This window comes from Botryllus schlosseri, chromosome 12 (assembly GCF_051294905.1).
Source record: "Botryllus schlosseri isolate E-star chromosome 12, Bs_hap1, whole genome shotgun sequence".
NCBI classification, from domain to species: domain Eukaryota; kingdom Metazoa; phylum Chordata; class Ascidiacea; order Stolidobranchia; family Styelidae; genus Botryllus; species Botryllus schlosseri.
Genome location: NC_137247.1, coordinates 18,353,891 through 18,381,849, shown reverse-complemented (window position 1 = coordinate 18,381,849; position 27,959 = coordinate 18,353,891). Strand labels below are relative to the sequence as shown.

Below are 27,959 nucleotides of genomic sequence, written 5' to 3'. Positions count from 1 at the left end.
GCACCAATGGGTTGCTGGTTCGAGGACGACTCCAGCATTGGAGGTTTATCTTAGCTTCTCATCCGCGTAAGCAGTGTCTTATAAAAAGCATAGAAGTGGAACGTGCTACAAGCCGACAGTTATGGAATAAAAGTAAAGAGTATTGGCCTGGTGTAAATGTCCGGAGTAGCCGAGAAACGCCATGAATGTCAATCAGTTATTTTGTTACACCAGAGAAAATCCGGTACGGACCAGGATGACTACGAAGGGGCGCAAGGCCGTATTAGTACAGTCGCCACCTCAAACAATACGAAACTTTCATGCGACCTCAAAGAAATTAAGGCCTTATCTACACCGTACAACTAGGATTTGGTAATTTTTCGACCATGCACAATTGCACATCTCTTGCACTTTGCCATTATGCTGTTGGTTAATCACATATATCCACGAACACGCTTAGTTCTGTGCTGTTTTGGATACTGTGATCAAAGGCTCTTCCTCGTTGGGAAAAAGGATCGATACTGAAGCGACCATCGCCACATTCAAATCGAAATACAAGAAATTACTACTAAATAAATGCTTGTCCATCCTCAAGATTACCGGACCACGGCCTGACCTATCGATCTTGCCCTCCATGAAATGCCCCCCCCCCATTTTCTCGCTTTTTTTCTATACTAAGGAAAGGACGAAGTTTATTTTTCTCCTTGATGTGTTTGCGGCATATACACCGACTGCCACGTACGTGGTACATACACACGGTCTGCGCATTTGCATTATGCATACCATGAGTGCATGATGTGCATATGCCGCTGGACAAGGAAGGTACAGATATAGCCTTGTACAGCTTTCTAAGTCTTGCACCACCTCTCCATGCTATCCCATTGATGCATGAGCGCCAAGTGGGGAAGTCATGGATACCAGTTTTATAAATCAGGTCTTTGGTCTGACCCGGCCGGGGATCGAACCCACGACCTACCGATCAAGAAGCCGGACGCTTCACCATTACGCTATCTTTATTTTCTTTTCATTCAGTGTGCACTGTGCAAGTGTGCATGCCTCCTCTTTACATCACCTAGGCCCTAGACCAGGGGCGGGCAACTTCTCCAAGTCGGCGGGCCGGATATAGGAAAATTAAGTACTTGGCGGGCCGGATTGCTGGCTCGATACATTATTCGCCCATTTATCCACGTATACCAGGAATAAATCGTATTTAATGAATGTATTTTAACGACAGCAATGCAACTTCAAAGCCATTTCTCGCCAATAATGACGAAGACAATGTGGATTTGAGAACAGCACTGTCATATAGCAGGGGTGGCCAATCTTTTTGCCAGTCACGGCCGCATATCGACTACTCATGTAGCCTACGGCCGCATTCCAGGGAATAGTCGTAATGAACTAGCACCAGCAGGACGCCAAATACTCATGTTAAAGTGTCTATGTCCATTTCCGGCGAACTCCGTACTAATCTATTAAATAATGTAGGCAGTTCATAGTCGCGCCAAGCGCGAAAATATTTTCGGATTCATTCATGGATTTCGTCATTGAAATTAGTAGTTCTACATATTATTTCTCATCCCATGTGATCAGATTCACCGGTAGAGTTAGTGGAGGGTCGGTCAGGGCATGCCAATTATTATTAGTCACTTTGTTGCATGCTGTTTTTTGCATGTCTTGACCTCCCGTCAGGATTGTCGAGATAGTGAGGAGAACACGATTCCGAGTTGGTATTTCTATATGTGACGCATCTGTTCGCAACTGTACTGTGGGGCTCTGATTGCAAAGTGCGCAACTATATTAAAATCGAAAAATAAAGTCGCATTGAATCGCGCGCTGCGCGAAGACACTTTCAAGAATAATGAAAATCTTTCAAGAAATCGGGAGTCAATTCGTAAATTCAAATTATACGTCGACGGCCGCCAACACCTACTATAATTGAATTACGTGTCCACGGCCGCACAAATTTGCTTCTACGGCCGCAGGTTGGCCACCCCTGTCATACAGGTACCACCATGTCTGCTTCTCTCTGATCAATCAACACACGGTGCAATCCTTCATTAAGATTTCTTTCAAAGGCGTTCAATAAGCCCAGTACCCCAAATTTACCAAGATATCAATGCATTAGGGTTAAAAGTAGGTGACGAGGTGGTTGTTAAACTGTGCGGCCTGTCTATCTCGATATTGAATCCATGCGGGCCGCGGCCTTGAAATTTGAGATTGACCCTCGACCCGTTTTCAGTTGGCGACACCAGGCATAGTCGGTGTCTTACAAAAGCCTAGAAGTGTGCGCCGTGCAGACATGGGGTAATCGCTATTAGTAATCGTAATCGATTACGACGATTACACCATTTTGAAGTAATCGTAATCGCAATCGATTACATTCGAAAAAAATCTGAAGTAATCGTAATCGACTACTTCCCATATCTAATCGATTTTTTTGTGAAAGAACGATTACTTTTTGTTTGTACAAGGACTATATGACATAAACTGAATATTCGTGAACAAGAATGAGAAAATATACCACGTTAGCGATAGCACAAACGTCTGTTTTCAAACGCCACTGACTCATTATTACGTCAGAAGAATCCACACATTAGTACAGTGGTTCTTAACCTTTTTTCCTCCAGCGCCCCCTTTCAAAACTTATCGTGCTCCAGCGCCCCCCGCCTCATATTGTAAGAACTGTAATAAAAACAATGGGTCAGAGGGAGGGCCGTAACAGCACTTCGTCAGCCCCTCTGAACAAATGATTGTCTTGGTCACCCATAGCGTGATAAAACAAACTCGTGTGGGCTTCGCCCCCAAGAACCCCATCGCGTGATTTTGATGGACAGCAAAGTTTATGCGGCCTGGTCGCCCTAGGAGCCAAAATTTTCTATAATGCATGAATGAAATTGGTTGTAATTGCGTAATGTATATATATGTCACTATAAACTTTTTATCCTCTCAGCCCACGTAATCAGAGCTGTTGTATTTGAAAATGAAGGCCACGTGATTAATAACTGAATATATTCGGGCGTGCCCGTTGGTACAATTAAATCGTTACATGTTATTTTGTTACCTCTTGTGCGCTATATAGTCAAAAGATATTGAAACTCATAAACTAAAGTTAGCACACGATTCAAAATTGGTATTTCGTCACTGGCAAATAATTTTTTGTGATGGATGTTAATTGTCCTGTAGGGGGCAGATTGCGACGGCATGATAATTCGGCACGAGCGATTTAATCACATATGGACAATTAGACTTATATGCATCTAAGTTTACACTCACCATAAGGGCAATCGTCTTCGGCTAAGGTTTTCTCGGTGACGATCTTTTTGACGAACTTCTCGGAGTCCCATACTCACCGGAACTTCATATGTCTTCGTGCATCGGGGCGCGGTAATGGACGACGCCGAAATGCCTATTATTATTTTCTTTAATTATGCGTATTCTTCCGTGGGGAAGTCGTCATAACATGATGTTTAATTTATGTTCATTCACCGACAAAATTTAGGGCACTCCTCGAGCTAACGGATCGGGGGTTTGGGTTGCAGCAGTTTTGGTCTTGGTAAGAGGTCAAAGTTCAGTCGGTCTTTTTGGGACTTTGGTATTGGAAACATTTCGCGCTTTAATCGCGCTCGACGACCATTCGACTATATTAAACCATATAATAATATGTAATAATTGGTATATTCAGGGTCTAATCAAGGTTGTTAAAACAACAATCGGGTACGATTTCGCATACCCTGTGGCAGTGTTGGGATGACTCGAGTCAGACTCGAGTCAACTTTTTCGTATGACTTGACTTGACTCGAGTCACTTTGCAAAAATGACTTGACTTGACTTGACTCGATGCTTCAGAAATGTGGATTGACTCGTGACTCGGAGCAAAATTTACGAGTCAATTTCAAGTCATCAAGTAAACGGTGTCGATTATATCACCCAGTGTTAAGTATGTTCGGATTGTTCGCGATACGCCGGCGTGGCTTGTGAGAGCAGCCAGTCATTCAATGACATTATGTTTCACTGATCCTCGATTGTTAAATCACAAGTAAATTGACCGCAAACGATACGATCACAGCTTACGTTGCCGTAGTAGATTAATCTAATAGTAACGTATCTTTGTTTCTTAGGCGACTCAGTGCTTACATTGTGCATTACGCTGTGCTCACCTTTATCGACTCCCTTGATTAATTTAAATCGAACGAACATAGTCTATGCGTATACATTCACACGAATATGTAGATGGACGTAGTGAATCGTACCATATTTATTTGTTTCAACTTTTCGCAGCTTGTATTCGATCCTCTATTTTGGCTGATAATAACAGACTGTAGCATGTAGCTATATGCAATAACTCGCGCGTATCTTATTGACAGTTCGACGTCTGCGTGACCGATACAACGCGTTTATACATTATATTTATCTTTATATTCGTCATTTGATTAAAGACAGATGGCCAATTAATCGGCCTTTCACCCAGTTAGCAAAATGTAATGACTCTGCATTATCACTCTTACTTCGAAAATTCAATTTGACTTCAATAGTGACTTGACTCGTGACTTGACTTGACTTGACTTGACTCCACTTGACTCGAGTCACCTCCAAACACGAGTGACTTGACTTGACTCGAGCCACCTTTGAAAATCTATTGACTTGACTTGACTCGAGTCAAAATGTGCAATGACTCGAGATGACTCGTGACTCGAAGGTAGTGACTTGATCCCAACACTGCCCTGTGGTTCAGATTTCGTCTTAGTGCTTTGCGAAAGTATAAGTAAATCAACTGAGAATGGGATGCATATATCTGCTCGCATTGAATTTAGTCCTGTACCCAGTTATTAATTTTAACATGAATGTATTCCAAACAAAGCAACTCATATTATATAACATTCATGTGAGGTTGTGAACCACAACACGAGATAGTATCATCCTTTATGATACGATGAAGAAACATTCTAACGATTTAATTTTGTAGCTCTCAAATACAAGTATATTTAGTTATTCATTTCGTGCACAAATCTTCAAAACTTATGTTACGTACAAGGGGCTCTCAGTCTCTCACTCTCAATCAAAAGTGATATACACAGCGCCGCCTTCGTCGATTTTCACACGCTGTGCGCTGTGGAATATAATACCTAATTCGAAACATTCTGTTGAAAATAACCCTATTAGCAAGCGGAACGGCTGTGTTTTATATAACGGGAAATTGGTGATCTAAAAGTACGCGCAATTTGTTTTATATGAATTATAATAACCCAGTTTATGAGAACATATGTAGCAAACATCGTCGCGTTGCGCGACCGAAAATGTCGGGATTTGACATGTTTTCTGTGATGTTAATTTGTTCTGAATACTGCTTAAGGATATATGTCCTACTACCACATCATCTACTGCGAAGCCAATTTTCTTCAGCGCCCCCTTATCGCCCCCCTGAGCCCAGCGCCCCCCATATCGCCCCCTGAGCATTTTCGCCCCTTCAAAATCGCCAGCGCCCCTTGGGGGGCGCTGGTGGCAAGGTTAAGAACCACTGCATTAGTACGTCATTGCGTAAGAAGTATCCACACATAGTAAACAGACATGCGATGGACATTGTAGTGTTATTGTAAGAACACCTCCCGTGGTGTATATCAGGTTATCAATACACTACAGAAGCCCCTACCTCGCAGCAGGATATTGATCGCCACTTTGCCTATAGTTTCAAATAGTAACTTATGTATTGATGTTTGGTTGTGCTTAGTTAAACGCAGTTTACCCTTGCTGCTTGGCGAGCAGGAGGCCTATGTACGCACGTGCACCTGACGAAGATTCGGAATTTTGTACTCGTCGAATAAACATTGCAGTTTCCGCAACGAAGCATTACAAACCCAGCCATCTACTGGAGCAGGGGTCACCAACCGTTTTGAAACAAAAAGCTACTTCTTGTGTAATGTACTGATTATTGCGACGACCGACGTGTTACCACTTACTCCCGCCGTTTATCCGTGTTCAGTTGGATTTCGTCACTTAGAGTAAAACAATCAGAGCACTGGGCCGGCTTTCTGCCCCTTACCAAGAACAAAAAACGCTCACTCGCCGGAACTCACACCAGCTCCTCCGGGCTCAGTTGCGTTGCTGCAGTGCGCGCCGAAGCGCCAATCTCCGCGTCGAGACTCGAGAATATTAACTATAGATTCCCGTTGAGCCGCCGCGTGGAAGAAGACAAAGCAATGCCCCGAGCGACTGCGTTCGTAAGTTCCTTGGGGTCGGCCGACCCATGTTCAACTGCTGCTCATATAAAACCAGCTTCAACTTTCAAATCTCTCATTTGGATATTTGCTACAGCGACCGCGGGCAACTCATTTGGTCCGCGTTGGTGACCCCTGTACTAGAGACATTTGAATCGCAAAGCTCGAAGAACATTTTCAAGAATTATTTAAATTCTCGAAAATACTCTATAATTTATGTTGGTTTACGAAATACTTTTGAGTCCCCTTCGAGCACGCTCCCCACCCTATTAAGGAATTTGGGGTGCGGCAGGTAAAGACCTGGCAATAATGCAAATTGTTGGATGCCATAAATCATCCACTATAACGTTGGGCATGCAATTGGTATATTATGACGTAATAAGCAAATGACGCATGATCTATGAAGAGAGTTGATATCTCATTTGGCCTTTTCATTGCAATCCTTGTATTGTCTTCCAATATATCACTTAAGAGTATAGTTCTAAGAAGCAAAACAAATGTAATCGTGAGTAATCGTGATTACTTTTCCAATGTAATCGTAATCGTAATCGACTACTTCCTGATTTTGCTGTAATCGTAATCGTAATCGTAATCGCGTGATTCCGAAGTAATCGTAATCGCAATCGATTACATTCATAAAGTAATCACCCCATGTCTGGCGCCGTGCTACCAGTCGGCGGTTACGGAATCAAAAATAAGAAATATCGGCCTGGTGTAAATGACCATTGTCGTCGACAAACACCATTATTATCACAAATGACATTAGGGTTCCGTACATCGTAAATGCCGATAATGCAAGTCTTCTCGCTTCGACGAACTTACGCGTAAGCTCCACCCTCGCTCGCTGTACAGTGTACAACTGTACATACATATGTATAAAAACATAGAATCACTAAAATGTATGTGAGCAAGTAGTGGGGAATCTCGGAAGACTGGGGCCGGCGGGCCACATTATCATGTAAGACGAAAAACTGTCCGCGGGCCGGACAAAATCCCTTCGCAGGCCGGATCCGGCCCGCGGGCCGTATGTTGCCCACCCCTGCCCTAGACCAAGGTTGGTGTCTCATTCCAAAGACTACTCCTAGTCGCTTCGACACCTTCCTATCTTTTCATTGTATCGCATTTTTGTGGTGTATTGAACTGATAAAAATTGCTAATAAACCAATAGCTAAGTGCAAAGTGGCGCATGAAAGTACCCGAAAAAGTCTCATTTCAATACGGCGCTAACTGAAGTACTCTAATCACACTGACCAGACCTATTGCAGTGATGGACCGAATTACGTTCCGGCCCTCGTTGCAACTTGCAAGACTTGGTGGTCAGTAACGAAGTAGCCTACTTCTACTCTTTTCTGAGTAGTCCAGTGGATTTTGCCTACTTACCCAACTAGGTGAGTAACTAGATAGGTTAGTTTAGTTGTCTATAGAGTAGGCTTACCATACGTCCTCTTTTAAGAGGATTTGTCCTCTTTTTTGACTTTTTTGAAAGTGTCCTCGGAGGACGCCCTTTTGTCCCCTTTTTTGAGATTTTGTCCTCTTTTTTGAAAATTTAGGTCAGATTTAGAGGAAATTGCGAGTGATATGCCGCAAATTAGCGCAGAAGTGAAGCTCCGGCGGGTATTTCGGAGGCAAAAGTGGTGATTTCAGCTCCGAGCGAAAAGAAGACCTTTTTTTTTTTTTTTTTTTTTTTAGTCAACCGATCATGAAGCGGGTGAAATTTACCTGTTTTTGAGAATTCTTCTCCAGTTTTGCTTGTCTGAAATTTCTGAAAAAGTGTCCTCTTTTTTCATTTCCGAAATATGGTAAGCCTACTATAGAGTGAAACTGTATCTAGTGAAACAGCCACCTCATCATTGGAGTTGAGTATTTTTTCGAGAAATGCCCTTAATTTACATTGACCTTTTGTGTTAGTCATGATGACGCACTTTTCAATTCTGAAAGTAGCCGATCTATCGATTTTCCATATTTTTCTAGCCGCTACTCCGACTTGAGCACAAATTCCGAGTATCACGTCTACTGAAGCACCATTGCTGACCACTTCCCTGCTACCACACGCCATTTCCATACACGTCGTACTCTATACGAGTCACGAATACTAATTGGCCTTTACACGAAAATACTCCCAATATATCAGTTTTCATACTACTTGGATATTCCAATCTGCCCTACCAAAAGTCCCTGCACGAGCCATATTACGTCCAGACCACAACGGGTAACTACCTTGTATTTGCCGACAATACGCCAATAGTAAAGAAATATCTTTTAAGGAGTAAAATATACAATAACTCGATAGCATACTCAGGTTTGAAGTAAACCATGCCTAACCACGTCCGTATACTAAGCGTGTCACACCGTATATACAGCAGATGCTAGCAAGCCAGCAGTACCGTCCAATATATTGCACGAGTGTGTGTGGAGTGGATGTGTGAGGTTACGTTCAAATTTTGGACGGACCGAAGACTCCCAATTGCCTTACCACCCTCATAAATTGACCTCAAAATACAGTAAGTTTGGGACAAGAGAAGCACGCCGATCAGCTATGCCTGGTGCAGTATCTGTCCGTAAATTTACGGCACCGCTCAGGCACCATAGTCACAGAAACGAAGCACGGGAACACTATATACGTCAAAATGAATTTCATTGCTTCTGGGCTTCGTCGCTTAACATATCTTCGATTTCCTTTTCCCATGTGTTGTCTTTGTCACCACCAGGTATCACTTCGTAGTCCTGAAAAACGGCCGAAATTCATGCGAATGCTCATATCAGTAGGGTGGTTCAAATGTAACTATTTCTTTTCAAATTTTTGCGGCTATTAGCTAAACTTGTTAGGTTGGCTGAAAAAACGTTGCTCAAATCGCCTCAATTCCAACCCGTAGAAGTGAAACTATAATAGGGTTGCCATACGTCCGGAATTTCCTGGACATGTCCGGAATTTCACTGTTTTTAGTGCGTCCGGGAGGAATTTCTAAAATATGCCTAAATGTCCGGAATTTTGAAGGCTTGAAGTAAGCTCAAAATTTTTTTCGTAAATCAACATAAACAAGATTGTTTTGGGCAGATTTAGTCAATTTTCCTTCGCGCTGCGCGCGATTAAGTATCACATATATTCGTTTTGATATGGGGACTACCACCCTCGCAAAAACTGCAATAAAAATAGCATTTATTTACAGAAATAGGTAATCGCAATTATAAGGTAACGGTATATTCATAGAGTCGGTTGAGGCTGTTTGGTTGCTTTATTCAACGATAGTTTGGCTTTATTCTGGGGTTTTCGAAGACTTTGAACGTAATTAGCTTCCAAAATAGGCTGTGAGTAAGTCTGGGGAAATTTGCCGACCTTTAATTAGTAATCAGCAGGGCCACGGCAAATTGGAAATGAAGTCGCGAGCATAAAAGGTTGGAAACCACAGGATGTGCGGTGTTTATGTAGCTCAGCGGTGCAGTGCATCTTATCTGTGCGACATGTTGCATTTTCGAAGTCATCATCATCTTCCACCAGCTCTACCGCTAACTCTGATCATGTGGGCGGAGAGAGGATCAAAATTATATAGTAATATACGGAAGAACCAATATTATTGACATAATTCCACAATAAGCGGGGAGATAGCGTAATACGCTAAGGGCCCACTAATCGGGCGGCCCCGATCGACTCCCGTCTTATCTGGGCTCCTCTGTCCCCGCCGTAAAAAGCCCAGAAAAAGATCCGACGACAGAAAGCACTCACAAGGAATAAAAAGAACCAGATGGGCCGCGGCTTCAAAAAATATTAACATCGAAAAGATCTGTGACATCGGGGGCCTCTCTGTTCATTACAACGCATTGTGTCTTATCGCATTGTACATTGTGTGTCATGTTCAGATATCTATATTCAGATATAAATATAACTGAACGATTAATAATTATTATCATAATCGGTATCGATTATCGATTACCGAAGATGATTAGTTCTCCGAACTCTTCTGTAATTCATTCAAATCATTTACGACCAGATGCATATAGTAAGCCCCCAAAAGTTGCATCGATTACGTACGGTTGGCCGATCAGTGTTTATTTGTGCGGGAAGGGGCTGAAAAAATGGGGCTTCGACCGTGATTACAACTCACAACACACGACCACATACTCCTGAACCGGATCGTGACCTCCTGTAGTCGATAGACAAAGCTTTGCTGGTCTGACGTCATATTGATCGACAATGTACTCATGCCTCATTTGAAATCCACTAGTGGGCGCTAAAAAGCGTCCGGAATTTGTGTCACAAAAATATGGTAACCCTAAACTATAACAGTTGGAAAATTTTGAAAATAATATCAAAGAATTCGAAAAAAATGATTTTAAATTTTACTGGCTCACCCAGTTGTCTACAAAATTCATGCAAAACAAATTAGACTCAATTCCAGCACGTAGAAGTGAAGTTAATCGACTTCATTCATAATTCTAGGATTACCCACAGAAAACAAGACTCCAAAAACTTCGTTTCTACCGGCGGTAATTGAGACAAATTTGCTGTGTATCGTTGTATTAGACAACTCAATAATTCCACGGTGCAGAAAGTAAATTTTTAGAAGAAAAATGTAATTTTTTCTATAATAAATTTTTTCAAATCTAATAGCTTAAATTCTACTCATTGGAATTGAGCCGAATGTGGTGTACAACGTTTTCTTTGCTCATTTAACAATATTAGCAATTAGTCGCAAAAATTTGATAAAGTTGTTTCTGAACAACGCTGATGGTCAGTGTGCTCACGGTTACAGGGAATATATTACAGGTGTATGAACCCTTGAAAATTCTACGGCCACCACATTTTTTGATCAACACACGCATGCCCGCATGCACACGTCATTGCTCACCGCTAAACGGATTCCAGATACATTTTCTAATCGACAGAATGATTTACAAAGAAAATCCTTCAAAAATACTACAGGCAATAGGAAGACACAATCCATTCTTTGCATACCATATTATGAAGGGTTTATTATGATGCAGTTCACGGGATTAACGTGATCATGAAGATTTGCATACAATGTCATAAATATTGTTTTGTTGGAATCAAACTGGGCTTAGAAAACGATTCCTTGCACTGGAATCTATAATTCATATCGACTACTCGTTCTAATGATTCATGTCGAATTGGAAGAGCTGATTTGTCGAATACTGAAATTATACGTTTCTTGTCACCGAGAGTAAATCCATCCATGAAAATCATAGTTTCGATACTATTTTGCACCACGGAAGGCTGTAAATCTTGATTGGTCGCATCACAGCATACGAAACATTCATCAGTACAGAGCTACCAGGGCTGCGGACATTTCCAATATACTGACTTAATAAATTACTTCACGAAACTCGATTGCAACATTCCTTTAAATCAGTGGTTCTTAACCTTTTTTCTTCCAGCGCCCCCCTTTCAAAAATTATCGTGCTCCAGCGCCCCCCTCCCCAACTTCATATTGTAAGGAATGTAATAAAGACAATGAGTAAGAGGGAGGGCCGTAACAGCACTTCGTCCACCCCCCTAAAAACGATTGCCTTGCGCACCCATAGCGTGATAAACTGAACCTCTGCGGGCTTCGCCCCCACGAACCCCATATCGTGATTTTGATGGTCAGCAAAGTTTCTGTGGCCTGGCCACCCTACGTACCAAAATTTTCTATAATGCATGAATGGAAAGGTGGTAATTACATATATAAGTCGCTATAAACTTTTTATCCTCTCAGCCCACGTAATCAGATTTACCAGTAGCACTGAGTGAGCTGTTGTATAGGAAAATGAAGGGCACTTAATTAATAATTAAACATATTCGGGCGTGCCCGCAGGTACAATTATACGTTACCAGGGCCGTAACAGCACTTCGTCAGCCCCCTCCAAACAAAAAAACGTTGGTATTGGGTCCCCATCGGGTGATAAACCAAACTTCCGGGGGACTTCACTCCTAGACCCCCATTAGGCTGTCCGCTATTTGCTGATAGCCTATTATGTATCTACATTGGGTGTCCATTTACTGAGGCAGCTATGCTCGCCTAGGCGCGCGAAGCGCGAAAAATTTCACTAAGTAATGATTAAATTGGTCAATATCATCGGGAATAGCAAGTAAATTGAGATCAATTTTTATCCTCTCTCTGCTCATGTAAACACATTTACCGGTAGAGCTGAGTGAGGTGCAATGTTCCCTCTAAGCTGCTCACGTGCGCAGTGCTGACACGGTCTCTGCGCACAGAAAATCTACGTTGCGCACAACAAATCCGAAGTTATTACCCTTTTTTAGTCGTTACGCACTGTTGTCCAAGGGTCAGCGCAGTGAGTTGTTGAGTGTGGGCAGACTCATCAAAACTTAAAGCGAACATTGTGAGGTTTCTTGGAAACTGCAGGGCCCGTTACTAATAATTAAACATATTCGGGCGGGCGAACCCGTTGGTATGACTTCGTTGCATGATGTTATTTCGTGACCCCCTGTCTGCAATATCAAAAAATATAGAATCGCTCAACGGGGATATCGCCCAACAGGAATATCCCTGTCGCCCAATCGTACTAAACTAAAAGACGCACACGATTTCAGATTGGTATTTCTTCACTGACATATAATTTTTCCTTGCCAGATGGAATTCGTCTTCTGGGGTTCAAATTGCCAAGACAGGAACATTCGGTGTCAGTCATTTAGGCGCCCATGGACAATTAAACCTATATGTATTTTGAAGGCTATATGTAACGAAGTTTTCGGTGTTAATTTGCTCTGAATACTCATTAAGGATATGTCCTATCACCACATTATCTACTGCGAAGCCATTTTTCTCCAGCGCCCCCCTTACCGCCCCCGTGAGCCCAGCGCCCCCTGGGGGGCGCTGGGGGCAAGGTTAAGAACCACTGCTTTAAATATACCGAGAGAACGATACATTTATTTCATTTTTAGTTATTATTATCATCAAGAACTTCTTGGAGGTACAGCACTTCAATATACAGTTGAATAGTATATTCATATTGAAATGAACCCGAATATTTTCGGCTGACACTCGTCAGGGGTAATCGTCAGCAACTAGTAGATAATTGGGAAGAACATCGTATATCAACAATCGTATCACAAAAAAGTGACGTCACCAGCATGAAATTTCGAATACGAGAGTTAATTGAATCGGCCTATTCTTTAAATTTAAAATAAACCGTGCTCACTAAATAAATACTGTGAAGGTCTGCCTACGTGAAAAACTTGATGCCTTCTGAAGAGACTTGGAGGTACAGAACCAATTTACGCAATTGATTAATATAGTAATAACTAATGATAGAACGAACCTGAATATTTTCACTCGCCAGGGGTAATCGTCAGCAACTATATGCATGTCACTCTCAATTCTCTACCAGTCGCTAACAATGACCACTGACGAGCGTCAGATGAAATTACTCAGGAATATATCAATATAAATATGCTATCAAATCAATATCTTCCGTAACTGCACTTTTCATAAACATATCAGAGCATTTGTTCTGATTGTAAAGTATCTGGAGCAATCCAGCCAGTATGTATTTCCCCTACTCCATCCCCAAAGTGTGTTACAAAATCTCAAACTTCAACTCCATAGTAGGCTACTAGTCAAAACTGCTGGCAGGCGTACCTGCAATTCTTGTTGTAGTTCCTTCTCCCACTCGGGCACTTCACCGGTCCCATCCTCCATACCCAGTTGCTTCATCTCCCGTTCCAAATCGTCCGGGTTCAGCCCCGAGGGGTCAAAGTCGTCCGACACGAATTCGGGACCGCAACCCGCATCCAATTCGGGCTGCAACATAATCGAATACCTGAGTGACAAGACTCTGAATCGAGTACTAGAGATCCAGTATTGGGGTACCGGTACCAATAATTATCGAGTAATAACAGTAAAATGATGTGCTAATTCCAAATATGTACCTTTTACGCGACCACAAAGAAATATTGTCAGTTTTACATCACAGATATGTTTCCACTAACGTGGAAGCGGAGTTATCGCCGTCGAAAAATTTGGATTATGAATAAAATAGTATTTACGGTGACCAATTCTTCAATTATTTATAATAGTGGCGCCCATCGTAAATACTATTATATTCAAATCCAAATTTTTCGTCAATTCCACTGGTTGGAATTGAACCAAATTTGGTGAACATCGTTTCTATAGACAACCTAACACTTCCATGGGGTGAATAGAAAATTTTCAAATTTTTTGTTATTCATTTTTATATAATAAATAGAAACTTTATTCTCCTGTAGCAACGCGGCTACTGGTTGAAATTGAACCAAATTTGGTGTATAGGCTCAAATTAGGTAACCTAACAATTTTATCAAGTAGCCAGTACGATTTGAGAAAAAGGTCATTTTTGAAGAGCCTTAACGTGCATAGCTTTGTACTTCATGTTTCGTACGTTGCGATATGACACATGGAAGTTTCAAGGCTTCCACCGTTAAACATGGTATCGAAACTATAATTCTCGATGATAAATGCACTCTCAGTGGTACCGTAATGAATGTATAATTCTAGCGTTCAAAAAATCATCTCTCCCTACAGGACTTAAAAAATCAATACTTGATTTAGATTCCAGCACTCGAATTATCGTGCCAGCTTTAATTTTCAGTCGCTATCCCTAAACTGATCTCCAATAGTCCTGTTTTAGGGCGGATAGGGTGAATGCCAGTGAATTAGACTACATGATATTTAGGAGTAATCTCCTACTAATTATCACACCCCCACTTAAAGAAGCAGGACAAAGACATTAACAATGAATCAGCTGTCTGCGCTTACCGTGTTCAAGTGATCTAACGACTCCGTCTGGTTTGGCGTCGACGATGAGTTTTCGTTATCGGATCTGCGATTCAAGGATAGATGGCAAAAGTGATTCATAAATAAAATTGGCTTATGAACAGTGCAGGGTCGAAAACCGTTGCTCGTTGAAATTGTGACAAGGCAGAGTTGGTCGATAACGAAGTGCCTCTTCTACTTTTTCAGAGTAATGCGTGTATCAAAATAGCTAGTATTAAAACAGCACGAGTGTCATAAGAGCAAAGCATTTAACGAAATATCTAGTGTCATAACCCTAAACCTTACCCACAAGCCTAACTGTAACATAAGCCAACCAAATCCCTTAAAACAGAAACATATCCCACTCTAACCCTAACCAGCTATTTTGAACGACAGACTTGGACATCAAAATAACTCTAGTTATATACTAATTAGAGAAAATACTGGTAATCTAATTTCTGGTTTCCTGGAAATTTCATTTAGCCAGCGGCGTTTTTCAGCAAGTGTGATCCAAGTGTATCGCTCATGCAGGAAAACCAGGGCTAAACTGCCATCGCATTGTGTACACCAGCGTACAATCATAGTAGTTATTGTGATGGATAGTAGCCAGAGTGACAAAATGTTTTCACGGATCCAGAAGAATTGCATAGTGCGAAACGACCCTAACTCAGTGTACAGGGATTTGCCGTTCCAGTGCTTGTGATAGTAGACTTTGATTTGAGATGAACTGACTGAATAGTTGATTTGTGTTGAATTTCCAAATTTTCGTCAATTCATTAAATATTATTCTAATCTAAATTGTAGAAGACTATGTAACTATAATATTAATTATTATCTAATTTGGAAAACCAGAAGATTTTTTAGCCGTCCAACACTGTTGCATGCATGAAAATGCTCGAAAACTGAGTTCCACTTGCAATCGAGTAGACTACTTCGATCAACTCCGCGTGCACTACGCCTCGGCCGTACAACCTGGAAATTCCAAACACTCACTCACTTGTTTAAAGACTTTGAGCTGCCGGACCGGCTTATGGTCCCGGAGTTTGTGCTGCCGACAATCACTGCGGACGAAGAGCTAGACGCCGACGATGACGCCTGGTCGGACCCGGACCTCGTCATTTCGGCCAGGGTCGACAGCTGGGCGCTCTGCTTGATCAGGGACACGCGGTAGAAGTAGTTGCGCCAAAACACTTCCTCCTTCAAACTGAAACCGAACGCAAGTAACAAAACTAAAGCCCGAAAGATTGTTATCGGTTCGCCGATAATATCGAGTCATAATTACATGAAACAGTTTCGCTTCATAACTGCTAAACTTCATAACTCACATAAACAGAATGAGATGAAATATTCTACACTACTGTGCAAACTCATTTTGACTTCCAAATTGTCAATAGCCCACTGATACAAACGTATTGCTGTTTATAGAAATGTTTTGTCGGGATTTTGGACAAAATTTGTTTGCAAAAGTTCATTATCTCCTGTCACATGCATAACCGTTATTGCAGAATAACTTTAAGATGAGCTTATAGACATAAATGACTATGCTGGACGTCATATGCATGTTCACTAAAAATTTGTTTCTCAATTTTGATGTCATATTTATGATTCGATCATACCCAAAGGTGTCAATGGAAGCGTTGCGCGTTATTATTACGTTCGCCACCACCACCAAATAGATGGCACAGATTTTCAAGACAAGACCGCATATTTCAAGAAATTTAGCAGCAGAATTCGCTTACAAATAATAAAAGTCTTCCCAATTTCTAAATAAATAGTAGGATGTGATGTAATTTTCAAGAATGGTCATCTTGTTGCTGTTTATCACTAGCCTACAGCTTATACTTGCACAGGACAGATGATGGTTGCAAGATAAGAGAGCTAAATTTGAGATAAGACTTGGGGGTCCGTGATGATCCGAAAGGTTGACAACTACTGAATTAGAGCAAAATGCTGTGTAGCCATTAATTCTGATTCGAAACTCCTATGAAAAAGCTGAACTCTTCTAGCTGTCCAACTGGACTTGGAAAATTGATTAATTTCATATAGCTCAAAGGTGTCAAGATGCAGCCTTTCTAGTTCATCTCATGGTGAAGCGTAGAAATAGCTGTAATCCTACTCACACAGATGCTCTGAAATTTTGGAAACACGCGATAAGGTAGACCCCATATCTTTGGAATATCGGTCAAATGTTATCGCGGTTTATCTGTGAATGTGTTAGCTATCGGCTTTATTGGTATTGCCTCAAAAGTCCAAGACTAATCCCGGTGTAGTGAAATCTAAACTATCTCACTTTTTCGGCACCAGATCGAAACGCATCTTCTCCAGGTTCTTGTCCTCTTGCAGCGTCGCCATGGCGATCGGGTAATGGTGGTCAAAATCGAAGTGGAACTGCACGCCAGACGGCGGGTTACGCAGAAAATTTCTCTTGTCCTACGATACAGTCGAGCGTCATAAGGTCGCTCAAAGTTAGATCCAGACAAGTAGGTCTACTTCTACTGTTTCGAAGTAGTCAAGTACGGTCTGCAAAGGGGTGCGGGCCAAAGTCTCACGAAATCTTGGCGTATTGTGGAATCTTAACCAAATAATTTCAAAACCATTCCTCCACACTCTTTATTTTTCTGTCATACATTACCACTTACTGTATGGTGTAGTAGTTTGGGGATCTGCTACCAAAATTCTATTGAACCAGTTGCAGGTCATTCAAAACAAAGCTTTAAGAGCTAACGTTAGAATACCACTCTATGGCCGACTTGCTCCGCATTACAAAAAGTTGCGTATTCTTAAAATTAATGATATCTATATCTTGGATCAGCTCCAAGCAGGGTTGTAATGACTCGAGACTAGGACGGCCAAGACAGACATTTCATTGTAACTTTGAAGAATGGTAAAGTCACCACATAATTGATATTTCGTTTATTGGTCCTGATACTTGGAAAAGAGGGCCAGAAACTGTTTAGACTATGGAAAATGAATGGACTATGACTGCGAGCAATTCTATACCACTCGAGCAAAGCTGCAAAGAGTGGGTTCAACCGGATTGAACTCAAAACTGAACACAATGGCTTAGACTCGAGTCACAACGCTACGACTCGAACTCTACTCTCTACTCACGGACTTGGACTTGGAGGTGAATTGAAAATGACTTGACTTCACTCGAGTCAATACTATTAAAGTGAGATTAACTTGTGACTTGGTTACAACCCTGCTTTAGACTATCTTTGCATCTATATAACAGACATAAAATATTTACTTATAACCTGCATTAGTATAAATTAACATCACTTCTACTACGTGCATACCAACGACGACAACTTCTCGACCCCTAAAACACTGTATCAACTCACGGCGGACAAGGCCAAGATTTGTTGCTTCATTGCTTCCATCTCCTGATAGCCGACCCACGGCGGCACGCTCGCGTCTCCTACTGAAAATATCGTATATCGAACGTTACCGATTAGCTACGAAAAAAACGTCATCATAATTATTTACTCTGCCGCTCTCGCTTCTGACGCAGAAATTCTTCTTGTTCCTTGTTCAGGTCTCCAATCATGGACTGTCAAAATCAAACACATCATGAAATATGAACTAGAAAAGTGGTTCTCAACCGCCAGTCTGCCAAATACATTAGAATGTTAGATTTACTTCAAGAATGCGACAACTTGGACTCTTGTCGATTAATTAAACGATTGAAACATCTCATTTCAAATTGATTCAGAACCTTGAAACACATTTTTCTGCATTCATGTCGTAATAAAGCAGTGGTTCCCAACCGGTGGGAAATTCAATGGTTTCTGGTGGGGAATAGACGCATTTGTTAAACATTTTATGCAGGATAGTCTACATATTTACGGTGACACATGTGCGATTGCCGTTCGCAGTTAACTCTCTGGAGTGTATATGTCGTAAAGTATATTGCGTGATGTTCACAAAAACTCATTTTTCCAACTCTGGATAAACAATGATGGCATCACAAACGCATCCAGCACAGCCAGTATGACGTGGAAAAACGCTTCCTCTAAATTTCGCGGGTTACCGGTCTCGGTTCACAATACGTCTTATGTTGCAGTTATAGTCGATTGTCTTGCGCACTGATGTAGTTTTCCTATATCAAGTCCCTGCTAAACGTCTGCCCAAATGGTGTGGAGGGGCATTTTTAAAGGGTATATAGGAGTTTTGAGTAGTGGGGAATGAAGAGTCGGAATAAATCTGAAGTGGGTAATGAAGACAAAAAGGTTGGGAACCACCGTAATAGAGACTTTAGGTGCATGTCACAACTCACAATGACACAAGTGCTGTGCGAAATGGTTCAAAAGTAGCCTACAATTCGTTTCGCACAAGTTACAGGTGAAATTACGAAGACATTTATATCAAACTTCGTTAAATTCGGACAATTCAATTAAGCGACACTTGGCACTATAATAGCACTGCAGAGAACAGCAAAGTCGCATTTCTTTCAAAGGACACCGAGCAATCACCACTAATGTCCAGTGGTCTTTAGCAAGTTGCAGTACCGTAATTTTCCATGTATAATGCGTAAAGTTTTCCCGATTTTTTGGCCTAAAATCGTGGGTGAGTATTATGCATGGGTACAACAAGCCTTGAAAAAAATCTCCCTCGTAACATAACTTGAAATCACCCTTTCTTCATGTTTGTTTTAATCGCGCATTGCATTCAGCCATCATGCCCCGTAATTCGTATTATCAGTGTTACGCGCTGCCAATTAGCGAGAAGGGTGTTGCCAATTAGCGTCTGCGCTGTTCCGCTGTACAGTAGCAAGCGATCTCCTGCTGAGTTGGTTGCCGTTTGTACGCGACCGAAATTAGGTCACTGGATTGCTGCACCCGCACGCGGCAATTCTCGCTAATTTATCGAGTCAACTACAGGCCTGAACAATCGCATTAACAGGACGCCACGTGCGCAAGACGTAATTGCTGGCCTAAACACTATAGTCGCATCTCCAACAGGCCTGGTGCGCACGACATAACCGTTTGCCTGAGCAATCGCATCTGTAATAGGCCTCGTGCGCATGATATCGTTGCTGGCCTGAACTATCGCGTCGCGGTCCTCACAGGCTTTGGCTGACTATCTTCTATCGTTTGAGACAATGCCGTTAATTGCACAATGATTAGCGACCGTTGTGTCATGATTGTTCAACAGCGAGATAGTGTAATGGTTGTGCGTCCGGCTTCTCGATCGGTAGGTCGTGGGTTCGATCCCCGGCCGGGTCAGACCAAAGACTCAAAAACTGGTATCCGTGGCTATCCTGCTAGGCGCTCAGCAATCACGGATAGCATGGAGGAGAAAAAACGGGGGTGCAGACTAGATGACCTTACTATAAAGGCCGTATCGCATCTCCGTCGTCAAAGCATCTCGATGGTGCAGGCGAAAACGAATACCATATCTCTCTCTCTCTGACATCGCAAAACAGAATGACATCGAATACTAAAACATAACTATTCATGTACTGCGAATGCAGGGTGCGTACTATACATGGGTACAGGCTTTTTCCCAGAATTTACACGCCATTTTAAGGGTGCGTATTATACATGGGGGCGCACTATATTTGGAAAATTACGGTACTTTGAGAACTCCGACTTGCAGGGACGTGACTTGTGACTCGGGACCTTGCGACCTCGTTACAACCCTGCCTTTCATTTTCTATTTCCACTTGAAATAATTGTGGCATGTCTTGGGAATTGTACACTTTTACTTGTAACCGAGTCGAATATCGAGGTGTTACTTTTACTTGATTAGCAACCCTGATTATTTCGACCACCTCTGTAGGGAAGTTATCATCTGTTATAAAACTACTGGATATTAGCCATCAACATAAATATTATTAGGTCAGTCTCAATCTTTTTCAAAACACGGCTTGTGCACAGCAAGATCATATTTAGCCTACATCAGAGGCAGCGTAGCGAGTAACTGCATACCAGTATGAGACAAGACTTTTCTCATGTCGACCCAATTTATGACATAACGTTGTGCAGTATAGAAATATGACAGAATCGAATAAATTTCTTAACTGGAGCATTCGAGTATTATTTCATCATACTATATCTGCCTCTACCATGTATTGTGAGAACCACAAGTTTTCCTCACATTTTTTACAAATATGACCGACCGTGCGGTGGCCGAGCATGTGATGAGACAGCTGAACATATTGTATCATCTTGGAATGGGCGATATAAATCACCGTTTGGAAACCGATTCAGATCATTTTCCGTGCAGTAAGATATCAATCTGGCATATTGTATTGAATCAGAAACCAGTCAGCCTACTTTGAATATAGAATCAGGTACTTTAAAGCGAAACATAAGGAACAATAACATTGCAATTTGTTCATTGAGTTGGCTGTTGGCTACCCATAGTTGAGTTGGCTAGCATAGTTGAATCATATTAGAAGGTACTAAACGATGACACTGATAACTTATAACCTCACTAAAAGCAAACAAGCCAAATGCACGATGAATCATGTGGCTGCAATAAAAGTATTGAATCAAAAGGCATCCTTTGAGAAACTGTGCATCACTCAAACATCACATTACTACAGGCCATATCATCTTACAGTACAGTACAGTAGGCCTACATTTGCCAATAAAACTATTGGAAATTTGTCTTCCGAAGTGAGTTAATTGTTCAGGTTTCCAAAGATAGCATTCAACAGTGTCAGTAGCTACGAAAACACAAAACATCTTGAATTTCAAAAAACTTTGATTTCACGCTTTAACACATCTTAATATGCCATACCACATCAGATTGCCTTCAACAGCTATAACATCAGTCTAATACTCAATAGATGTAATAATACGGCCTATTCTTCATGCAATGTCTGTTTATACAATTGCAGTCACTATTTTGCGATTTTAGAAGGTGACGATGTTTGCTGACTTGAGGGGCGGGAAAGTATTCATCCTTTAAATCAGTGGTTCTCAACCGCGGGTCCGTGAAGCATTTTCAGAGGGTCCGCAAAGCCTCAAAATAATTGAAAACATAATCTGTATTTTTTTTCTATTCGGAAAATCAAGAGGCTGTTTCGCTTCATTACTAGCAAAACTCCAGAGCTCACATTAACAGAACGACAGTCTGAGATGAAATATCCTACTGTGCTGACTCATTTTAATTTCTAAATTGGCGATAGCCTACCGATACAAACAGGGCCGTAACAGCACTTCGTCAGGCCCCCCCCAAAACTTTGGTCTTGGGCCCCCCATAGGGCTATAGACCGAACTTATGGGGGGCTTCGCCCCCCAGACCCCCCTTCGGCGATACACTGTTCACCGCCAATCATCCATTCATTGGGACTTTGTTTAGTGACTCAGCTTTACTCGCCTAAGCGCGCGAAGCGCGGAAAATTTCTAGAATTCATGATTTTATGGGGAATTGCATATATTGTTATCAATTTTAATCTTCTCTCTGCTCACGTAATCAGATTTACCGGTAGAGCGGAGTGAGGTGTGTTTGAAAAGGTAGTACCACTCGATAATATAATTAAACATCTTCGGGCGTATACCCGTTGGCAGGAACAAAACGACACCTCGTCAGGCCCACAACAAAACGACACCTCGTCAGGCTCCCATACGGTGATAAAACGACCCCCCCCATCACTTTGTTCGCGTTTGTCACGAAATTATGTGTACTGTATTGTGAGCCAGCGCGATGCGCGAAAATTTTCGATAATTTATGATAGAATCGGTCAATCAGATCTGCGATTGCATATATATTATGCTATCAATTTATTGTCCTCTCTATACTCACGTAATTAGATTTACCGGTAGAGCTGAGTGAAGTGTCTTGAAAACGGGATGGCCCGTAAATAATGATTCAACATCTTCGGGCGGGCGGACCCGTTGATATGACTTTGTTACATGATGTTATTTCGTGACTTCCAGTCTTCTATATCAAAAAATATAGAATCGCACAAACGTAGGCTTCTAAACTAAGAGAAGCACACGATTTCAAATTGGTATTTCTTCGCTGGCATAACATTTTTCCCTGCGGGATGGTATTTGTCTTGTGAGGTTCAGATTGCAAAGACAAAAACATTCGGCGCCAGTCATTTAGGCGCTTATGGACAATTAAACCTATTTGTATTTTGTATAGCCTATATAACGAAGTCTTCGGTCTGCATAAGGACATAGACCTTTTCGGCCAAGCTTTTCTCACACTTCTTGGAGTCGCATGTTATATGGCCTAAAACTTGATTGTATGTTTTGGTGGGTCGTGGCGCGGTAATGGTCCAATACCCAACAATATAGATAAATGGCTATTTGAATTCGCGCGCAGCACGAAAAAATTTTGAAAAAATTGCATAAATTTTGAAAAAATACTCTATGATTTATGCTAATTCACAAAATAATTTTGGGCCCTCTTCGAGCTCGGGCCCCCCCCAATTGGGGGGTTTGGGGTGCGGCAGTTACGGTGCTGGATACAAACAGTTTGCTGTTTAGAGATGTTTTGTTGGGGATTGTGGGGAAAAAGTTGGATGAGTAAAGTCAATCACGGTGACTTCGAAATGATTATAAATATCCGTTTTCTCCGGTGATACACATAACCATTTTTCTAGAATAAATTCAAGATAAGCTGTTAACTAGAAATTGCAAGGCTTGACGTTTGCCGACCACCTGTATTTATGGAAATAGATTCTCGGCGCTCTTTCATATCAAATCGATGGCGCGGATTCTCAAGACACGACCCCGTATTTCAAGAAACGCAATTGCAGAATTCGCTTTGAGATAATAGAAGTCAAACCAATTTCTGCATGAATAATATGATCTTATTTTCGAGAAAGTCATTTTGTTGTAGTTTATCACTAAGCCCACAGTTATCATTTGCTTAAGGCACATGAGGATTGAACGATAATTGAGCTAAATTTTAACTAAAACTCCGTGGGGGTCCACGGGGTTCGTGGGGGTCCGAAAGAGGTCCGCGAAGACAAAAGGTTGAGAACCACTGCTTTAAATCTTTGAATGAATTAACATCAGCATCACTTGTATGTCAGACGTCTATTCGATGACTACCACTGCACTAGGTATGGCACAAACTATATTTGTAAGATATTAGGTGAAATTTGATTTCTCTTTAATAAAAATGATCCATTGAAATTCAACAGAAGGAACAACATAACGTCGGCAGATGTAACGCATTTCAATTAACGCAATCATAATTCTATGTGTAACCTCGGCACCTTTTCCGGAAAATATCGCGATTGAAATTCCCAGATGATGGCAGTAATCCCTATTTGTCTAATGCAGTGGTTCTCAACCTGGGAGTCGCATGCCATTTTTCTGGGAGCTTCATTCCTTCATTTATTTATATTGTTTTCAATTCCGAAGGAAATTATGTTACGCATTTTTGTCCTTGATGTTTTTGCGGCATATACACCGACTCATGATATACATAGACACCATGAGTGCATGATGTGCATATGCTGCTGGACAATAAGGGTGCAGATATAGCCTTGCACAACCCCTCCATGCTATCCCGGCAATGATGAGCGCCAAAATGGAGTTCATGGATACCAGTGTTAGTAATCAGGTCTTTGGTCTGACCCGGCCGGGGATTGAACCCACGACATGCCGATCAAGAAGTTGGACGCTTCATCATTACGCTATCTTGTTTGCGACAAAGGATTGCGATAAAATGAAAAAGATAGGTGTCGAAATGACTCGTTGAAGTATTTCAATTAAATATTCATACAAACCTTCTATAGCAGTGGTCGGGAACATATGGCTCGTGAGCCATATATGGCTCTTTTGGGTACAAGATATGGCTCTTTGACATATTTTCAATTTTGTACTTGATTTTATCGATATTGCAGCAACTTGTTAGTAAATTTTCTTTTCGGCTAGAATAATCATACTCGTGGCAGCATAAACATGTATTTGAGAGGTCAAGAAAGTGGCGTATCCAGGGATACGGGCTTGGACCCCTTCACAAAATCCTATGCTGTAGCGCCAGCGACAAATATTCCTCACGAAGTCGATGTACCCGGCATCGCGCGCTGCGTAATTTTGGATAGCACCACACGTTGGTTGATCAAAGAGAATAGCATGAAATGGGGACGCCTATATGAAAATCTATTTTTCAATTGCACATTGTCTTCCTGATTTACGCCAAGAAATGAACTGTCTTATTGGAAGTGACATTCCGATTACAAATCCAAATTACAAACAAGGCTTTGCCACCCTCATCATTCGTCACTAATAAGTAGCTTTCTAGTACTGCCGTTAAAATGTAGGCGTGTAGTGCGACGTTTCTGTTTATGTTACCGTCGAATTGAAAAGTCGATCAATATTGAGATTTTTTGTTATCAGTGCTACAGTTATATTAGATTAATATAAATTATTATAAATTTTCAGCTATTTACGATGAATTGCGCTACCCACGACTAATCCCATGTAGGGAGTTGGAATTTGTACTACCATGACGTCACGAATTTTCAATTGTGACTGAACAATTGATTGACATGTATGGCTCTTTTGGAGTTAAAATGGAAAATATAGGGCTAGCATGGCTCTTCAGACGAAAAAGGTTCCGGACCACTGTTCTATAGTAATCAGCATCATAAATTTATAGATGTGCTGCGGAACATTTTCAAATTGAGCAGCGACCATATAAGGGTTAGAAACCACTGGTCTAATTCAAAGATGGTCTCAACTTATACAACATTATAAGGAAATGCAGTGCTCTGTAACAACTGCAACTCCACCCGTTTCATACAGCAGCCAAAAAGGTAATATACGAATAGCAATGTGAAAAAGCATTTATGATGGCGAGCTTATTTATTACCTGTGTGGTGCCGTGACCACGTGCACGTGCAGAAGGCAGATATTTTGGTACGATTGCAATGCAAGTGTCACGGTCTCACGGACACACATTCCATACTGGTATCTACTATCCAGTCGACTAGCAATATGACAGGGTTGAATTGACGAGGAATGTTTAGCCTAATTGAATTTTCCTTGCGTGACACATCAGATATATTACAGCAGCACGAAACTAGAACAATACCAGCATTTGCAGTGACTACCGTTACGGACTTCAGCCGATAGGCTATCAACTCATATAGTATTTGTGTTTGCAAGGAAGTGCCCTATCTTTAGTGACCTTGTCAGCCCATGCTACATTATTCGAAGTACATGCATAATTATGTGTGCCAAGGGACCAATTACATACTGGGCGATGTGTCTCTTATTTTAGATTTACATGAGAGCAAACTACAGGCAATGCAACAAGAGGCTAACATATTCGAGATTAGATACATACGTCAATGAACACTTTGAAACAAAAGTTGCAGTTACCTGTTCCTCTACAGTTTTCTTAATTGTAGTAGCCGTTTCCGTCACTTTTTCGGACACTTTCTTGGATGCCTCGGTAGCAACACCAAAGAGATAACCTAGAACATCATGCATATGTTACAGTCGTCAAGCAGAAACGCATATACAGACTGAGATGCTTACTTCCAAATGTCTTCGCCGAATTCATCATTTTTTGAGTTTCTTCCTGAATTTTCGCTTGCATTTCATCCGACGTTAATTTGTCTAATGCTGATTTGGACTCAATGGAATCGCTATTACCATCTTCACTTTTGGTGGTTGCTTCAGCGTCAGTAGGTTGTGTTTCTGCGCCATTTTCTGTCTGTCATAAAGGCAGTCATAGTTCGGAATGCGATATTTAACAATGAACATGGACCATGATAATGAAATATTTGGAAAATTGGACACCCTACCTCCTTTGCTGTTGTGTCAGATGAAGCTTCTTCTTTCTTCTCGGATGACGAACCACTGAACCAACCACTAATACTCGATGTTAGACTTGAGTTGAACATCGCTGACCGCTGACCTTAGTTGTGATCGAAAATTGGAACATTACCGAAATCAACTCTGTTGACAAGTTCTTTCTTTTTGTTGTGAAAAATCGCGCTCCATGTGGCGGACACAATTTTTTGTTTGTGGGAGCCACCAAAGAATGTAGAAGGAGCCACAAGACTTTGGCGATAGGGGAACGGGACTTGGAACATAATTAGGGAGATAATCAAGGGATTTAAGTACTGAAATTTTCGTGTACGAAAACAATCAACAGCATGAAATTGGTTTGTGGGTCTGGGTTCATGCCGTTGGGGTTGTGCTATGTAAGCCACATAGCATCAATCAATCAATCAGGTTTATTAATATTTTCATCGTTTCAAAAACACCACAAGACTGCGATACAATGAAAAGATAGGAAGGTGTCGAAACAACTTGGAGTAGCCATTAAGATCGGACACCCACCTTAGCCTAGGCGAAGTAAATAAGAGGCATGCACACTGAATGAAAAGTAATGCCGAGAATATAAGACGCAAGCGACAAAATGAGGTGGTATGTGGCCATAGCAATTTACAGCGTAGCTACGCTGTAAATTGCTATGATGTGGCGGAGGGCGAGGTCGATGTTAGGTCGTGGTCCGGTAATCCTGAAGATTGGCTAGTATTGATTCAGAAGAAATTGCTTGTATTTCGACTTGAATGTGGACATGCTCGACCAGTGGCTACATAATAAAACTAATTAGTTAACTAATTTGTCATTTAAAAAAGATTATGATGAGTTCTGCCAATTCAAAATTCAGTACGTCACAAATAGCAATAGATAGTTGCTTTGGTGCGTAAAATTATCTGAAGATTGACATATTCGCTAGATGATGTGCCAGAGCTAAGCTACATGCCCGAGTCAGCAATGCTCCTCGTTTGACATCATAACATGTAATCGCTGAATTGCCGGAGTACGGAATGTTTCTTGTTCATTAATGCTATCATTAAGAAAGAACATCAGCGCTGATAGCTTTTTAGGCCTTGTTGTGCACCTCGACATCTGTTGAATGCATTTATGCTGTCATTTCTCGCTCTGTCACATTATTATATTATTCGCATGTCGTTTATCAGATCGCTCTCCATTTTTAGTTCTGGTCTTTTCAAGTAGACTTTTACAAACTATTGGATTTTCAAAATACGCAATTAGAGCTAGAACTTGAACTGACGACC

General features: G+C 41.4%; 2 protein-coding genes across 3 annotated transcripts in view; both read right to left on the bottom strand.

The window, feature by feature from the left end:
* Positions 1-7,899: 7,899 nt before the first annotated feature.
* LOC145451556 (KH domain-containing RNA-binding protein QKI-like) overlaps positions 7,900-27,959 on the bottom strand; it is a 256,270-nt gene continuing 236,210 nt past the window's right edge. Inside the window, exon 9 of one of the 2 annotated variants that reach the window (XR_013918942.1) lies at positions 7,900-7,968. The gene's annotated coding sequence lies outside the window, so the exon portion shown is untranslated. Of the gene's footprint in view, positions 8,000-27,959 lie in introns of both variants that reach the window. The other variant, XR_013918943.1, reaches the window with a different exon arrangement.
* Positions 8,393-26,852, bottom strand: LOC145451560 (synapse-associated protein 1-like). The gene is made up of 10 exons (XM_080329773.1): positions 26,673-26,852; positions 26,404-26,581; positions 26,245-26,339; positions 18,431-18,494; positions 18,286-18,365; positions 17,232-17,371; positions 15,939-16,145; positions 14,945-15,008; positions 13,790-13,951; positions 8,393-8,915 (listed from the first exon to the last, which is right to left on the bottom strand). The coding sequence occupies exons 1-10, from the start codon at positions 26,769-26,771 to the stop codon at positions 8,826-8,828; spliced, it is 1,179 nt and encodes a 392-aa protein (XP_080185899.1). The 5' UTR covers positions 26,772-26,852; the 3' UTR covers positions 8,393-8,825.